This window comes from Setaria italica, chromosome V, assembly GCF_000263155.2.
Source record: "Setaria italica strain Yugu1 chromosome V, Setaria_italica_v2.0, whole genome shotgun sequence".
NCBI lineage: Eukaryota > Viridiplantae > Streptophyta > Magnoliopsida > Poales > Poaceae > Setaria > Setaria italica.
The window spans coordinates 24,675,415-24,693,644 of NC_028454.1; the positions used below are offsets into that span (position 1 = coordinate 24,675,415).

The 18,230-nt window shown below is 42.7% G+C and overlaps 2 protein-coding genes across 2 annotated transcripts; both read left to right on the top strand.

Annotated features, from left to right (window-relative positions):
• Nucleotides 1-8,862: 8,862 nt before the first annotated feature.
• On the top strand, nt 8,863-10,300 carry LOC101760313 (SPX domain-containing protein 6). Its single transcript, XM_004968839.3, has 2 exons — nt 8,863-9,420; nt 9,544-10,300. The coding sequence occupies exons 1-2, from the start codon at nt 9,033-9,035 to the stop codon at nt 9,915-9,917; spliced, it is 762 nt and encodes a 253-aa protein (XP_004968896.1). The 5' UTR covers nt 8,863-9,032; the 3' UTR covers nt 9,918-10,300.
• A 2,128-nt stretch (nt 10,301-12,428) lies between these two features.
• LOC101760715 (DNA replication licensing factor MCM4) lies at nt 12,429-17,745 on the top strand. The gene is made up of 18 exons (XM_004968840.4): nt 12,429-12,573; nt 12,690-13,403; nt 13,504-13,632; nt 14,321-14,402; nt 14,499-14,631; nt 14,732-14,803; nt 14,936-15,055; nt 15,133-15,246; nt 15,332-15,544; nt 15,645-15,743; nt 15,825-15,985; nt 16,103-16,199; nt 16,353-16,514; nt 16,593-16,673; nt 16,762-16,840; nt 16,936-17,072; nt 17,169-17,219; nt 17,307-17,745. Exons 1-18 carry the CDS (start codon nt 12,540-12,542, stop codon nt 17,379-17,381), a joined length of 2,553 nt encoding a protein of 850 aa, XP_004968897.1. The 5' UTR covers nt 12,429-12,539; the 3' UTR covers nt 17,382-17,745.
• Nucleotides 17,746-18,230: the final 485 nt, after the last annotated feature.

Sequence of the window (18,230 nt, forward strand, 5' to 3'; positions counted from 1 at the left end):
CAAGAATTAAGAGTAGCGGCTACGAGTCTTGTTGAGTTAATAAAGGCAACGACCGAAGGATCTTTCATGCTTGATCGAGAGAAGGACGAGCTGACTCTAGCACTAGGTAATCCAGAACACCCTGGACATTGTCGAGGCAAAGGAGTAATTCCATGAAAGTTTGCCTTTCGTGAGCACATTGATTCCTACAGAAGTCACCAAAGAAGTAAGGCTGAACACACACGACAGTTGTGAGAGTTGCAATAACACATAGTTTTGATAGATGCAAAAATGGAGGAAGCAATTGACTGGCGTGTGGCTCTAGCTCCTAGCAAACAAGCTAGTGAACAAGCAGTTGCATCATGAGGAGCTAATGTTGACATAAGCCCCTCTCAGCGTCGAAGCAGCATCGCTTCCACGGAAGCACCAGCTGGAGGATCTTCTGACATATTTGAGAACAACCAACACCACCCTATGGACAACAGCACCGGGCTAGCCCCCTGTGAGCTTGTTACTCTCGTGAAAAACAAACTCATCGTGATGGCTTATGGTGTGGTTTAACAACTGACACAAAGCCAAACAATTCATGGCGTGAAAATTCCAGCTCGCGGTTACGCCAAAGTTGGGGCGGACCGAGTGGTCGACGGTTGGGATGACCTGGAACTGGAGATCCCTGGAGGTGATGGGAAAAAGAATCTAGGAGAAGCCATCCATGGTTGAATTCTATGGCCTAAGCGCTACATAAGGATTACGCAGCCAAATCCCCCAACCTTGGGATCATCTCCTCAAGGTTCAAGGGCAAGATCACCTACGCCATCTGCCAGGGCACCCTTTCCACTACCAGACAAGTCCACCAGCTAACTTGGATCCTAGCATGAGTCCACCAGCTGACAGGGATCCTAGCATGAGTCCACCTCCCTCTGTTATGAGTAAGGCTACACGGCGAAAGACACCTTTAGTTCCGCCTACAATGGCTACGAAGAAGATGCAGAATAAGCTGAAGGAGAAGCAACCGGAGCCCAAGAAACCTTATGATATGACTGATGCGGAACTCCACGCAGTAGTGGATGCTTAAGTTAAAGCTCATTTCGCACCAAAGTCTCCCATGAAAAAAGATCAACCACTTGATCAGGTTAAATTTTGGGCTTTCATTAGAAGCATGGAGAAAAAGGCAAAGAAACCACCGCTATCTGACTACGGCTGCTCAATAACAAAGGCTTTTCAGAAGAAGAAGAAAAGTGGGTCAAGTATTCCACAACTTAGAACCCAATCCAACCAATCGATTGCCCCGCTCTTGGTGATTTTGGAGGTTGATAAGAACCTGCTTCTATTCGCCAAAGATACAAATCTCACCCCAGCTCAACTTCGAGGGGAGGATCATGTCCCAAAGCACTCTAGGGCTGCTAAATGGAAATTTGAGTTAGGGAAACCGCTTGTGTGGCCGCAGTTGGTGGACCGTCTTCCAATGAAGATGTACAAATTGCACCAATGGTACATAGAGGCTTCAACCAATGGTTTACTCATGCTCGAAGTTCGAATTAGAGATCAACATTATTTCCATGGTGATGCCATTATAAATGTGCTGTTAGAGGAACTCTATTACCTCTACAATCAAGACGCACTTGATAAGTCACTCATCAGGTCCTGGGTTCTGAAAGTCTTTAATTTGCTCTAACTTCAAAATCCCCGCTCTAGTTATTGTGCGATGTCTTAACTCCTATTCGATTTTATATCATGCAGGATGGAGATTTAAACTTGCTGGAGGAAAGAATACGCATCGGCTTCATGGACCCGGATATTATAAATAAGTCAACTATAAGAGATAGATCAAATCGGACCTTGAAAAATATATATAAGTTCCTAGAAAACCAACATTACAAGAAGTACATACTTCTACTGTACAACTTCAAGTGAGCGTATTTCCCATCTCTTTTATTTTTCAAAATAGCAGTTAAACATAAGACTAACTAGCTTTGGTTATGCATATATGTATAGCTTCCACTGGATACTCCTTGTTATTGCAGTTGATCCAAGCGCGGTCTATATCATGGACTCTTTGAGGAAATCAAGAGATCAATACAAAAACCTCATAGACATTATTAACAAAGCATGGGCTCGCTTCCATCGACATCAAGCAGATGAATTCAAGGAGGAACATGATTTCAAGCCTAAATTCCCATTATGTGTTGAATTTCCACATCTTGTGACACTTCCTTGAACACAACAAATATTTCATAACTTCTTTTGCCATATATACAGTGTTTGAGACAAAATCTAGGGAATAATTTATGAGGATACTATGTATGTGAGTTCATCCATGGCTTTGTAGGTCCCAAGCGTATAACCGACCACAAATTCAGAGTACGCATATAACTTTCTTAACAATAAATTAGTTCTAATTGTGCAGACCCATTTATCTACTATATAGTAACCTTTGCCAATGACACAGATGAGAGACATAAAGGAAGCACTCCTCGAGAGAAAAGAAATCAGGGTGATTCAAGAACAACTCAGTGGATTTCTTTTGGATGAGGTAGTAAATCCAGTTGGGGAGTTCCATAATGATGGATCAAATCTGCATCACGGTTAGGACTCGGGTTCATATTTGTTGATCCAAAATATTGAACTTGAAAAGTTGATGGAATGTAATATTATTCATATATATGTATGCACAATATATCTATATATATAATATTATTTCAAATGTAATATTATATAGAATAAAGAAATAGAAAAGAAAATGAGAAAAAAAATAAAAAAAAGACCTTTAGTACCGGTTGGTATAAACAACCGGTACTAAGGCCCCCTTTAGTACTGGTTATTTGACCCAATACTAAAGGCCCTCCTAGTACCGAACTAGCAATACCGGTTGCACAATCGGTACTAAAGGGGGTTAGGAACCGGTACTGAAGGTGCTTTCCCTAGCAGTGAGCCACTGCACGCCCCCATCAACAAGGTGTCGTCTGTGCCAATTATGTGAGGGACGCCGCATGTGAGGACAGCAGGAACTGGGATTCACATGGACCATCTACGGTAACAAATCGGCAATGCCTCAATCAGATCATATGGTGCTCATGCACTAGCTTTTAATAGCTATTGGAGCAATGACTCCTTTGAAGTGTTGGGCTATTTATACCCTCTACCACCCATTTAAGTTTGTTGGAGTGTGCTAAAGACCATTGGAATGCAGGGCCGTCCCAGCAAAAACTAGGCCTAAAGTAAGGTCTACTAAGTAACCAAAATAATTCAAAAAATGTATATGGTACAATTTATAACACAGCAACATGACATATCAAGAATTGTGTATATTTAATCTTGGTTGCATAATATTTACTTGAACATCATCGTTCTTTTCTCAAGTGCTATCATGGCAAAATCATTAAGTCTTTCTTGTGTCAATGTAAAACACAAATAGGACTTCAATAGCTTGAACTTAGAAAAGCTCCATTCCACAGAAGCAACCATCACAGGAATGGTCAACAGAACTCTATATGCGATAGTTGCATTGGGAAAACAATCATGTCGCTTCAAAAACTTTAGAATTTCAACAGGGCCCATATTTTTATTTGGAATGAAGTCTTGAAGAAACTCAATTCCACATACAGTTCATTAGCATCAATATCAGATTCCCTCTCTCTTGTAAGGGCATCCTCAAGATTTTCACAATAAGAGATTTCAAGGTCTTATTGTCCAATAATTGTAATGTGTTCGAAGTAAATAAGAAACCAAAAATTTTCTGGTAACCTTGATATTGTTTAAACCTTGTTGTAAGCTAGGAAATAGCTTGATCAACAATACTTAGAAAATAGTTGATTCTAAATGATTCCTCTGCAGACTACGCGTGGAAGCATTTGTATAATCTGGGTTCTCATCAAAATTTCTGTTTTTTTAATTTCTCATTTCGTGCGAAATGTTGCACAAGATTCCATATTAAGTGCTATTCCCTTGGCTATCTCCAATGCCTCAAAGAAACTAGTTTCCTGTTCCCTTTGAAGAAAGAAATCAGCCACTACACTTTCTCGATCAATAGCAATATCAATAAGCATATCATTTGCATGCAAGTGTTACTCAATTTAAATCATATAATACTTTATACCAAATAACTATCGCCACTATAAATTCATACTCTCCAAGTTCATTAATTGACAGACCTTTAGCCTCAGTGCTCCTTTTACATCATTATCTATATTAGATACCATAATAATCTGATAGCTTTAACACTTTTAACATGACTCTACCAACATGTAGCTAACACTAACTTAATAATCCATCATGTCATGTGATCTTATCTTCTAGAATCTGCCATTTCTTAGTGAAATTAGCAAATGTTGTGTAGATTCGTTGCATCATCCTAAATAAATCTTTAGCTGTACCACAATTCTTGGCCATACCACAAAGTGTTAGATTAACGCTATGGAAACCACAAGCAGAATAGAAAGATTTAGGATTTACATCTAAAAATTTATTTTGTACCCCTTTATTGCCTCCTTTAATATTTGACTCATTATCATAGCCTTGCCCTCTCACATCATCTATATCAAGATCAAATTGCTTTAGTTCATTCCATAGCACATCAAAAAGTCATTTCCTAGTCGTATCATTTACATCTACCAATCCTAGAAAGGATTCTTCAATGGAAACACGACTTGAAGATGTATCGACATATCTTATAATTATAGACATTTGTTCTTGGTGACTTGCATTAGGGGTACAATAAGGTATGACATAAATACTTTGGACTCCTTATTTTCTAAATAATTTTGAATTTAATAGCAGAAGCAAGCATGTGTATCAACTCATTCTAAATCCTAGGACCAAGATAATGAACTTGAGGTTCTTGATTTGAATACGATGAACATGCTCTTGAAAAATAAGGTCAAATTTAGCCATCATCTCTACCAAAACCAAAAAAATCTCATTACTATGATCATAGAGTTTGCTCTTACTACCATGAAAATGCTAGATTATGCTTCGCAAAGAAATTTTACAATAGAAACAATTCTGAATAAAAATTTTCTCTAGTGGTCTTTTCCTTTCTAGAGTTGTCCCTAAGGAGGTTTATCAATATTTTTATCCTTTTGCAATCTAGTACGCAACTCATAACATTTGGTTATATTCAAAACATGATATGCACTTGTCCCATGCTCTGTTAAGTCAAGTAGCAAGATGTGTCCAATCACTAAACCCCTCATTTGCCAAATAACCTTTTCGATCACCTTTTTAAATAATTTACAACTAAGAAAAAAATACTCTATTGAGCTCCTTAGAATACGCAAATCAATCCCTACTGCAATGATCTCCATTTGATAGTACCCAAGCATAGAATAGTGCAGAAAACCTTCTACAACATCTATCCTTAGGACCTTTTTGAATTGATAAGTCTCTTCTAGGGCCCATTTCTACTAAACTGTCAACTTGTTTGAAATTAGGGTATTTGTATCATTAATCAACCTAAACCTCAAAAGATGATGTGGCACTCATGGAAATGGCATGATGAAACACTCCATCAAACAATGGAGAGTTGAAGTAGAAACCATGAAATGAAACTGGTCATCATGAAATGAAATTGTATTTGTATCATTAATCAACCTAATAAACATCTTAAGATGATGTGGGACTCTTGTAAATAGCACCAAGAAACACTCCAAATTTGGTGGGGTCTAGTTATCAATGAGGGTAGCGATAGTGGAGACCAGTTGTCAATGAGGGTAGCGCATTGTCGAGCAAGCTACTTCTTCGTTCTTGCAACCATAAAAAAACCAGTCTGATAGCGTGCCTCTTCCTCTCCCCACCATGGCATTGTCTCCTAGAGCAGCGGCGTATCTCACAACGGATTCGGAACCCATCGCTTCGTTGTCGCCCACACCCAGCTCCTCCACCAATGTAATAAACAACTTCCATTCTTGAACCTTTTCCCACTTATGCTTTGATGTCTTCCTTCCCTTTCCTTGGAATTGGCATTATTAATTTAAAACTCATAAGGGTCTGAAAACAAATTGATGCATCCTTCCATTTTCTTGGAACCGACACTATAAATTTGAAATACTTCCACAGTGTCAAAAAATGATGGCTCAGAAGTATCATGTTGTATAGTGCTCTCACGGCCATACTAAGATTTGGGCAAATGATGTCGTCAGAAAACAAATGTTAGGGAATCCCCTTGCTTTTATGGTTTTATCAGCGAAAAGGTTAAGAATGAAACTCACAAGAGACTTGAACTTGAGAAAGCTGCCTAGGTGACACTTGAATAGCTCCAAAATCCCATGGTGGAATCATCCCATTCTAGAACCTTTGCCTCTAACTACAACAACTATAGACAGAAACTAAAGTCGCTGTTTGCCACCAATAGTTTCTGAATTGTTCGTGGTTGGGAATATGCTGTGTATATGCTTTGAATTTTCATCACCACTCTTTGTTTCTCTATCCGTCCTCCAAAAGATCAATCTCCATCTCCTCTTCACACAAGAAGTTTACTAGCATCCACTTGACCTCCTCGCCACACCTCATATGTTTTTTCCTCTAGATGGAAAAGGTCCAAATTACTCCCCTCAAGTATAGGTCAAGTCCAAATAACCCTTAAACTATTTTTTGATTCAGTTTACCCCACAAACTATACTATTTGGTTCAACTTACCCCATAATATGATTTGTCTTTTCTTTCTCTGTGCACAAGTGGAGTCTTAAGTTACAATTTTACAAGATGTTAGCAAACATCATAAGACATGTTAGAAAAATACATTATGATTTTCCTATAATTATTTGGATAGGATATGATATTCAATAATAAATTTATCCTTGAGATACAAAATATTATGAAAAAGAATGATGAAAAATTCATAATATTTATTTAACATAGATTGTGATGCCCACTATCACCCCACAAAATTTGTGCATGGAGAAACAAAAAGAACAAATTGTATTATAGGGTAAGTTGGAATTCCGCGATACTTGAAGGAAGTAATTTGTACTTTTTTCTTTCTTAGATATACATCTGCACTGCCATATGTTTGGGACTTGTATGATTACTACTTGACATTTTGGATATGATAATTATTTTAAATATATTTATCAAACATAGCCAAAACATACTTTTATGAAACATGTTCTCAAAATAATATTCATGCCATTTTCAAAGATCAAATTCAACCTATAGAAACTAATTTTTAAATAAAGTTAAGATGGATTGACAAAACCTCAAAACTATTGTGAGCAGTTACGGTTTAATGATCAGAATAGCTGATACACCTAAAGCTAAATCTAATGTAATGAAAAAGAAGTTACATAGTTTCTTAAATTTTGGAACAAAATATTTACAAGTGGCATAAAGCCAAGTAAGCACCAAACAAAGACTATAAACAATGAGCTTGGGGCTTGCTAGTTTATGGGCGACCGGACCGAGGCTTTTGTCTGGTCGATTTCGGACAGCTTGTTGGTCCGACCAGTGCATTGACCCACGTGACGAGAGTCCATGCCTCCTCATTCACTTTTAAAATAACAAGAAAAAATAAATGAACAAAAAATATTTGCAAAACTTCTAATAAAATTTATATGACAAAACTCTAATACAAATTATTTGCGTGCAAAATGTTTGTTAACGAACTTTTATAGAAAAATTCGAAACAAAACTAGAGGAAAAAAATTGCAGAAAAATATTTGGGATAAAAGTTTTGAAAAAAAAGATGTTTTGAAAATAAATATTGAAAAAAAATTGTGAGAAAATTTAGGAACAAAATATTCATGAAAAAAATCTTGAAAGAAAATTTAGAAAATAATTTGGAAAAAATAGGCCCGGCGGGACCGCTTGCAGAGCCAGCGGGAGAGCTCGGCCTCAAGCATGCGCCACCGCTCCTTGCGGAGGAGATCGCCCTAGGGACCGTGCGCTGCCACTCTCGGAAGGGGAGTTCTCCCCCGACCTGGCGACGCCTCCCTGCATGGGAGCTCGCCCCAAGAACAATGCGCCGCTACTCCTGGTGGAAAAGCTCTCCCCCGGCCTAGCGCCGCTACTTCCGGCATTGGAGCTCGTCGCAGGGGCCACGCGCCGCCGCTCTGGGAGCTCGCTGCGGCCCGCCGCCGCTGCCGCGCCTGATCACCGCGGCATGCTCGTTGCTCCCCATGGCCCCCCGCCTCTGAAGGTCGCCATCGTCATCAAGATGCCACTTCTTCGCCGAATCCGAGGTAGGGAGCCGTGGGGAATGGTTGAATGGAGGGCTTCGAGGTGAAGAAAGAGAAAGAGAAGAGAGAGAGAAAGAGGGGAGCAGTGAAACGGAAGAGATAGCTATTCCCCGACACATTGATAGTGGGTGGACGCGTGTGATTAGATCGACCGCTTGTTTCCAAACCGCCGATCGGCTGTAACATTAGCTTTGCACAAAAGTAGCCTTCTATACTTGCATATTCTCAAGTGTTTTATACTCTCTCCATCCCAAATTATAATTGATTTTATTATTTTAAGATTTATGATTTTTATTTTTTATCTAGATATAGCGTATATTTAAGTGTCGTAGCAAAAATTGTGAATCCAGAAAAATCAAAACAATTTATTTTTGTGAATCCAGAAAAATTAAAACAATTTATAATTTAGGACGGAAAGAGTATGATATAGTAGATTGTAGGGTTTAGCCGCAGCCTTCTCTCAACCCTTAGCCGCAGCTCGCAGGCGTTGTACCGGCGATAGTCTGCTACTTAAAATCCCTGATGTCAACCATGCTCGTGTTGCGGCCTTGCAGGTGAAGAAAACGTGGAGGCCCAAGTAGCCCGCTGCCCGCCGGGTGGGCGCGCCTAGCTAGCTATGCGCGACCTCGCGCAACGCACCGGCACGCGCCCTGTGCCCTCGTGAGCACACTTAGCATATGCCACTAAATATTCGGGGAACCGCGGGACGGCCGACAACCTCCCCGCCAACCGGCACTCCTCGTCTCTTCCCCTATATCACGAGCACCCCCACCACCCTTCACAATCAACAATCGGGCCAATAAATTAGTAGCCAACGATCGATTGTACTGGGGGATTATCAGTAATTACTAATTAGTAGGTGCGAGTCGATTGGCGGAGGAGATGAAGTTCGGCAAGTGGCTCAAGAGGCAGATCGAGCAGAGCCTCCCGGAGTGGCGGGATCAGTTCCTGCGCTACAAGGAGCTCAAGCGCTGCGTCAACGCCGTCTCCGGAGGCTGCCCGCCGTCGCCGGTGGAGGAGGCCGAGTTCATCGCCACACTCGACGCCGAGATGGAGAAGATCAACGCCTTCTTCCTCGAGCAGGAGGAGGAGTTCATCATCCACCACCGGGAGCTGCAGGAGGACATCAGCAGGGCGCTGGACCGCAAGGCCGCCGGGCTAGTGACGCCGGGGCAGCACGAGGCCGCGGTCGCCGCCATCCGCAGGGAGATCGTCAACTTCCACGGGGTCATGGTGCTGCTCCTCAACTACAGCAGCATCAACTACATAGGTAGCGTGATTGATTAACCAGAGCCATCAGCACAAAGATTCGTCTTCCTTCTTGGTTCGTTTTCTCATGAACAACTCCGGCCAAAAAAAAAAAAAAAAAACTCCGGCGGCCATGGCTTTGCAGGTCTGGCCAAGATCCTGAAGAAGCACGACAAGCGCACGGGCGCGGTGCTCCGGCTGCCGGTGATCGAGGCGGTGCTGGAGCAGCCCTTCTTCGAGACGGAGACGGTGTCGCAGCTGGTGCGGGAGTGCGAGGCCATGATGGAGGCCGTGTTCCCGGAGGCGCCCGAGGGCCAGGCGGCGGCGCGCCAGGACCAGGAGGCGCTCGCCGTCGCCGAGCAGAGCATCTTCCGGAACACCGTGGCGGCGCTGCTCACCATGGAGGACGTGCGCGCCTGGAGCTCCACCAGAGGCCGACACTCGCTGCCGCCGCTCAACCTGCCGGACTCCGACTGGCTCCGGTCATTCCAGCAGGCGGCACCGATCCCCACCCAATGACAGTAGTCAATTGCCTTCCTCGCTCCTCTGTTTTTCTCGCCTCTTGGCACTTGGCAGCGCCCCGCCCGCCGGAGATGCTCTGCTTTCTTGCCTGTAATTTCCAAGCTTCTTAAGTTCTTTCTATTTATGCGGTACCATCCAACTTCCTAACAAAGTACTCCCTCCATTTTTCTTTACATGACGTTTCTAACAAAAGTTTTGGCCTGCTTCCAGTGCAAATCTGTAGTCAGAAACAGCAACTATCCACGAAGTACTAGCTTGTACTAAACTAAATAGTGGAAGTACCAAGGTGAGATGTGAGCGAGCATTCAAATTCATACTGAATTTGGTGCAAAAATTGTACAGTGTTGCTGTAATTTATGAAAGGATAGTTTCTCAGAGACTCTGCTTTTGCACTTTTCTTCTTTGATCACGGCTCCTACATTGTGCATGGACATCCGAACCCCTGACTAGGACTAGGGTGACACATTCAATCCGACACGGAACCAAGACAGGCGTCCGAATTCGACCATGGATTCGATGCACGAATTCGGCATTTTGTTTTACTAACATGGACGTCCGAATAACACTAAAAGATAATGATATTAAATTCTAAAGAAAAATCGTTATTGATGGTCTGGACGGCATTCTGAATAATTTCTCATATTATCGAGACACTTGACACTTGCTAGGAAGATGAGTTTATTCCTCATCAATTAAAAAAAAGGATGAGTTTATCAGCAAAGTATGCTGCATAGACTGGCTTTTTTAGCAGGCATCAGAGGATTATGAAATTCAGCTGTGGGGCAGCTGCTTCTAATGGGTCAAAAGTCAAAATGAGATCTCGGAAACGCATTGCAGAAGCGGCGAAGCGTTGAACAAATCAAGCCGCCCTTGCTATTTCAGATCACGTCACACAGGAGTCAACCCATTGTTAGCAGCAACTCCTCTTCATTACTCTGCAGGCACTTGGTGCTTGATGACACACTGCTGCAAACAGATAATTACACAGCGATAATATAATTTACCTGAAAACATAGGCTATCTTCATAAAAATCAGACGTCACACTTGCAGTTGCAACGGGAGACTACGCGAGATCGATGATTCTTCGGATAAAAGAATATTCCACAATGTGAGTGCAAACTTGATGCAGGAGCTGGTTTTGCTTTCTTAAAGGAAAAAAAAACTTGTATCCGGTATTATCTGTGTATTATTAATACTAAAGTCGCTATGCATGTATATTGTTTAAACTAGGGTCAGTATCTGTAAGGTTTTTTATTAAGAACCTAAATGAAGCCGCCGGCACTGCTAACGCTGTTGATTCGCTCATGATCAAATATAAAATCTTTCAAATGCTTTTGCTATGCTAGTCCAGCAGAACATTCTTGGCCAGAGGGTGGATCTTTAGATGGCAGATGAGAACAGGCAGGTAGGTATAGTTGGACGAGAACCGACGTGCATGTCCAAGGTTTCGTGCAGGATATTCCTCAAAAATGCCCAGACTCCAACAGACATGGTGCCAAGTTGCTTCTTCAAAACCACGCACACATCTGGAAGCGGCGGAAAGGGCTAGAACACTTTTCTACTCTCGGTGAGTAAAGACTCAAAGAGTTCGGCAGGGCTTATGAAGTGACAGCGAATAGCGTTGGACAAGAGGTCTGCCATGCCCATATGACATTCTCACAAAAAAAGAATAGTACTATTCAAGGCGCTACATTATGTGAGGATGCACAAAGTTGTTCATTCAACCACAGGGACGTTCAGTAGTCCAAAAAAAAAAAGCAAACGCACCCAAACATGGTACAAAATAATAAAAGAACCTAAAGCACATAGCCTACTATTGAGCATCCATCCATACTTTTGCAAATATTTGTATCAAAGTGGTATTTGACACATTCACCTTGATGTGTTAGCGCCCCCCTTCCTTTTACAACAATGACCAGAAGCGGGGTGGAACTGTACCATTGAAGAACAACCGCGTAGATTAATTTGAAAAACGTGACTTATCTCATTTCAGCTAGCTTAGCTATATGTGCCCAAGACTCAACCCCGACCAAATTTTGGAACTTCACTGCTTTTTTATCCCACTCAACCAGTCCCACGAACATTTGTGTTTTATCATTTTAAAAAATAAATATTTTTTCGAATTTTTTTATTGATGTCCATGCGGAATCTAGCAGCTCCCTGCACGCACACCGAGGCTATGCATTTTTCGAGTCAATGCACGGTGCTTGGTGTCCATTGAATCAAACGTGGGCTTTCAATTACAAACCCATACTGTAGCAGCTATCTACAGTTCTACACACTTGAATACTTGATAGGTGGACTACCGCAATTCAATTCAGAAGTCTTGCCCCTTTAGAATTCAGTGGCACACAAAAAGCGTTTAGTAGAGCCCAATGTAAAAGAATAGAGCCCACTCCATCAAAACCTGAAACAAAAGGCCGAGCGGGCCCATTTCAGCGCAGCACTTGGCGGGAAACACCACGCTCCTTCCCGCCCTTCCACTCTTCCCGCCGCCGCCCCTCCCGCCATTTTACCCTGAAACCCTCCCCTACCCCCCATCCCCGTCTCCCACCACCTCCTCGGCTCCTTGTCGTCCTCTCTCTTCCCGCCGGTGCGTCCGTCTCTGCGCGCAAGCCATGGCGTCTAACGGCGGCGGCAGCTCCCCACCTTGTAAGATCCAATCGCCATTTCTTCTGAGAATCGCATTCAATTTTATTCCATTACAGATTTCTTGTTAAGATTTGGATTTCTGAGGGGGGAAATCTCATCTTTGCTTTTGGTTGCAGCCGCGTCGTCGCCGGATGCTCGCCCGTCGAGCCCGTTCCCGGTCACCAATTCCTCCCCTACCCAGTCCACGCGCCGGTCTGGCGGGCGGCGCCGCCGCGGGTCCGCCAGCCCCTATCCCTCGTCCCCCTCCCTCGGGGGATTTGAGACGCCGCCGCACCCCGGCCGCCGCACTCCGTCCGGCGCCGGGGCCGGCGCCGCCCGGCAGCAGCGCCAGAACTGGACTGGCCGGTTCCCGCCGACGCCCTCCACCCCCATGTCTACCGACGACATCCCGCCGTCCTCCGACGCTGGGGACGACGAGACCGACGGCGCCGGCGCCGGCGTCGACGCCACCCCGGTGTTCGTCTGGGGTACCAACATCAGCGTGCAGGACGTCAACGCCGCCATCCTCCGGTTCCTGCGCCACTTCAGGGACCCGCGCGACGCCGGCCGTGTCGACCCGGTAATGGACGAGGGCAAGTACATGCGCGCCATCCACCGCATCCTCGAGCTCGAGGGCGGGGAGTCGCTCGACGTTGACGCGCACGATGTCTTCGACCATGACCCGGACCTGTACAGCAAGATGGTGCGCTACCCGCTCGAGGTGCTCGCCATTTTCGACATCGTGCTCATGGACCTCGTAGCACGCATCGAGCCACTCTTCGAGAAGCACATCCAGACCAGGATCTACAACCTCAAGTCGTCCATTTGCTTGAGGAATCTCAACCCATCTGGTAAATTGATTATTATTTTTGGCAGAGCTGTCACTGTTCGAACTTCTTGTGTTAAATTCCACATTGTCTGATCTAATTTGTGATACCCTGTTTGTTTTAGACATTGAGAAGATGGTGTCGATAAAGGGCATGATAATTAGATGCAGCTCGGTCATACCAGAGCTCAGGGAGGCTGTGTTTCGCTGCCTAGTTTGTGGTTTCTACTCAGAGCCCATCATGGTTGATAGAGGTATGATGTTAATATCAACATGTTCATTGATGCAATTCTGGCTTATGGTTTCATTTTCAATGAAACTCCTAAATTGTATTAATCAATTTCACATTATCTTGCATTTTATGGTGATTTCTCTGGTATTATACAAACATGATTGTGCTCGGTCCAATTGTCCTCGTATGCTATTGTCAGTAGATAAATATCTTATGCAATTGTTCTCTGAATCAATTTGACCTTTGCAGCCAAAAATATGGCACATCGAAATAAAGATTCCACTTAAACATATCGTCGTGTCTGTTAGTTTTCCTTTCTGTTGGGCATCTTATTAGTGAATCACCAAATTCAGAAATTGTTCTTATTGTCTGTCCAAGGTTTGGGAGTGCTTAGATTGTGTGGTGGTAACTAGGTGCTGTTATTCACTTACTCATCTTTACTGAGTTCATCTGGGCAAATGTGGTAACTTGTAAACTCTATTAGTCTTTAGTGAATAAGTGAAGCTTTGACCTTTTACTTTGAAATAGTAGCTGCTTCTTTCTTATAAAAATAAAATAGCTGCTTTGAAAGTGCATACTGTCCAGGTGCATACAAAATTTATTCAGTACTTCATGTTGGTAGAAAGATGCATGTCATAGACAGATAACTTAAGTTTGTTAGTTTGTATCATAATGCCATGGAACTAATGAAGTGGCTTTGTTTTCTTCAGGGAGAGTAACTGAACCACACATTTGTCAGAAAGAACAATGTAAAGCCACAAATTCTATGACCCTGGTGCATAACCGATGCAGGTAGCTATACTCTACTTGTTGCCATTTTTTGTCTTTGCTAGCATTCTTAACAGATTCATTATCACATTGCATGTAACATTTTTTTTACATGACTAGATTTGCAGACAAGCAGATCATAAAGTTGCAGGAAACACCAGATGAGATAGCAGAAGGTGGTACTCCACATACAGTTAGTGTCCTGATGCATGATAAACTTGTTGATGCTGGAAAGCCTGGAGATAGGGTTGAGGTTCGGATTGAACTTTGCTTAGTGATCAGTATTATAAATCTTGGCATGTGGTTCTTGTTTATGCAAATTGTCAATTTAACCCCTTCTGCTTTTACTACAGATCACTGGAATATATAGGGCTATGAGTATTAGAGTTGGACCTGCTCAAAGGACAGTGAAGTCTATATTCAAGGTTAAAAATACAGAACTTTGTTGCATTCTCATGTTTGGATTTCTTCTTAGCACAATGGCATTCAATCTTGTAGTGAAGTATTGTTTGTTGATATTCCTTCTTCATTTTCTGATGGTAATCGTCTTCATTCAGACGTACATTGATTGCCTTCACGTAAAGAAGACCGACAAGTCTAGGCTTCACGTGGACACTATGGATATTGACAATTCCAACGCTAACAATTCTACTGAAGAGGACTTTCTTAGTGATAAGGTATTGTTTTGTACCTACACCTTTGTTCAACTGCATTTGCTGAATTCTTGTTAACGCTCTTCTTTTCTTTGTTGCAGGTTGAGAAACTAAAAGAGCTTTCGAAGTTGCCTGATATCTATGACAGATTGACTAGATCATTGGCGCCAAACATATGGGAGTTGGATGATGTTAAAAGAGGCCTCCTTTGCCAGGTAACATCGTGGAATATTTAGATGTCCTTATAGAAAGTTTGTCTCATAGCTAACCGTAGCATACTTGAAACTGTTGTTTGTGAAGCTTTTTGGTGGCAATCCCTTGAAGCTTCCTTCTGGAGCTAGTTTCCGAGGTGACATCAATATTTTACTTGTGGGTGATCCTGGAACAAGTAAATCCCAGCTTCTCCAGTACATGCATAAACTGTCTCCTCGTGGTATCTATACAAGTGGTAGAGGAAGTTCTGCTGTTGGTCTTACTGCTTATGTTGCCAAAGATCCTGAGACTGGTGAAACTGTATGTGTGACATTATTTTTTTTGACATTATTGCTTTGGTCTCTTTTTTATCTTGTTGAGTTGCTCCAATGACTTAAGCCATGACCTGTTTACCTTTCAGGTTCTTGAGAGTGGAGCACTTGTTTTAAGTGACAAAGGTGTTTGCTGTATAGATGAGTTCGATAAGATGTCTGATAATGCCCGAAGCATGTTACATGAGGTCTGTCTTATTGAAATATTATCTACATTTGCATCACAAAATATGAATATCCATGTAAACAAACTGTTGCGATCATTGTAGGTGATGGAACAGCAGACAGTATCCATTGCAAAGGCTGGAATAATCGCATCTTTAAATGCTAGAACATCTGTGCTGGCATGTGCGAATCCTACAGAATCACGTTACAATCCGAGACTTTCCGTAATCGACAACATCCACCTTGCCCCAACACTTCTTTCAAGGTAATTAACTCAATGCCTGCATGTTTGTTTTTTCTTGAATACACAGGATGCCTGCATATTTCAAAGTGAATGTGTGACATGGAAATGTTTTAACTCTTGACACGATTCAATATGCAGGTTTGATCTGATTTATCTTATCTTGGACAAGGCAGATGAGCAAACTGATAGGCGCCTGGCAAAGCATATTGTTTCATTGCATTTCGAGAACCCAAATGTAAAACACCAGACTCAACATTTATACCTGAAGTTTCTGTTACTTCTCATTTTCAAGGAAATAGATGCAGTAGCTTTTAATAATTTAACAAATACAACACTGTTCTCAGCTTATCCTGTGTCTTATTAGTTGTGCATTCATCCTGTTGTGCAGTTAGAGGAGCTCGAGGTCTTGGACTTGCCCACATTAGTTGCCTACATAAGCTATGCAAGGAAGTATATTCAGCCACAGTTATCTGATGAAGCTGCAGAAGAGTTGACTCGTGGCTATGTTGAGATGAGGAAAAGAGGGAATAGCCCTGGGAGCAGAAAGAAGGTAGCATCTCTGTTCTACTATGCGCTTAGTTGTTTCAATAGCATTTAAGCCCCTAATACATTGCTGCTTGGTGGATAGGTCATAACTGCAACAGCTAGACAAATCGAGAGCTTGATTCGTCTCAGTGAAGCATTGGCCCGAATGCGGTTCTCTGAAGTGGTAAAACATTATTCTGAGATCCTGGTTAGTGTTAGTTACATAGCAGTTTTGGTTCCTATGACTGAATTTTTTATGTCGTTGTTTACAGGTCGAAGTGCGAGATGTTGTGGAGGCTTTCAGGCTTCTTGAAGTTGCCATGCAGCAGTCTGCAACAGATCATGCAACAGGTCAGATCAACTTGCTTGGTTTTGTTCTTCATGCTCAGTTTTCCCTTGCAACCTTCGTTTCTAGTGCTGATGGTATTTTTGATGGATGATAAAAGGGACGATTGACATGGATCTAATCATGACGGGAATATCTGCAAGCGAAAGGCAGAGACGGGAGAACCTCGTTGCAGCAACCCGTAATCTTATCATGGAGAAAATGCAGCTTGGAGGCCCCTCAATGCGTATGACAGAGGTAAAGAAACCTTTGCTTTGTGATCCTGCCTCTTTCCTTGCTATCATCATTAGTTGCCCCAGCTGTGAGCTGAGTATTGTCCTGACTGGTGCGCAGCTGCTGGAAGAAATGAGGAAGCAGAGCTCAATGGAAATTCAGCTGCACGATGTAAGTGAAATTCAGCTTGCACTACCTTGTATGTTTATACCGTGCTAGCTTGGCACACGCTAATGTCTGCATGGTAACTTATTACAGCTTCGCGGTGCTCTTGGCACCCTGATGACTGAAGGTGCTGTTGTTATCCATGGAGACAATGTGAAGAGGGTTTGATGCCGATACGCACCATCTGCCGCATTGATGTGGACTGGTCTACAATTCATCCACGGATTGCCAAGAATTGATGAAATGTAGAGCTGAGCCATGCAGAATGCTAACTTTGGTCTGAAGTCTAAACTGGTCCTGATTGTGCTACTCCCCTAGATAAGATAGCGTAGTTTTGTGGTAGTTGTAGTTTCTTTTTTTAGTATTAATATTAAAACATAATATTCTTGCGTTGCCTGAGTTTACTGAATCAATGTAACTTGTATCATTTACGTAATCTGGCTCAGGGTCCTACTGAACCATATGTCCGTATGTAGTGTGTACGGGTCATTGGTGATGAGGTTAAAGAATAGTCACCGGTACTTCTGAACCAGACTGTCGTCTCCTTTCATCTGGACATCAATCCTGCTTGGATCTATATGTTTCCGTTGCTAGCACCGTGACAGTCGTATTCTCGTATTCCATTCATGCGCGTGACATGATTAGACCTAAGCCACTAATCGAAAGCTTTAGTTGCTGTACCTGTTGCTCGGTGGGCTCCTTCCCACGGATCGAATGTCGCAGTTGTAGGCAGAGGAGCGATGAATGGAGAGTGATTACGACGCATTTTTCTGAATCCACTACCCATACAAGGTGGAGAAAAGTCGTCAGGCAGTAGACCCACTACGGGAAGTCTGTTGCAGCAGCGAGAGGAGAAAGGAGAATGCGACACATCGGGCGTTCGTGTCACAGCAAAAGCAAGGACGTACCAGTCAATGAGGCTAAACAGAGTGTCCATCAAGACGACTTGTTAACGTCGTATCAACAGGAACATTGCGTGGACAACTGGCAGTTGCAATCAACAAGTTGATGCAATGC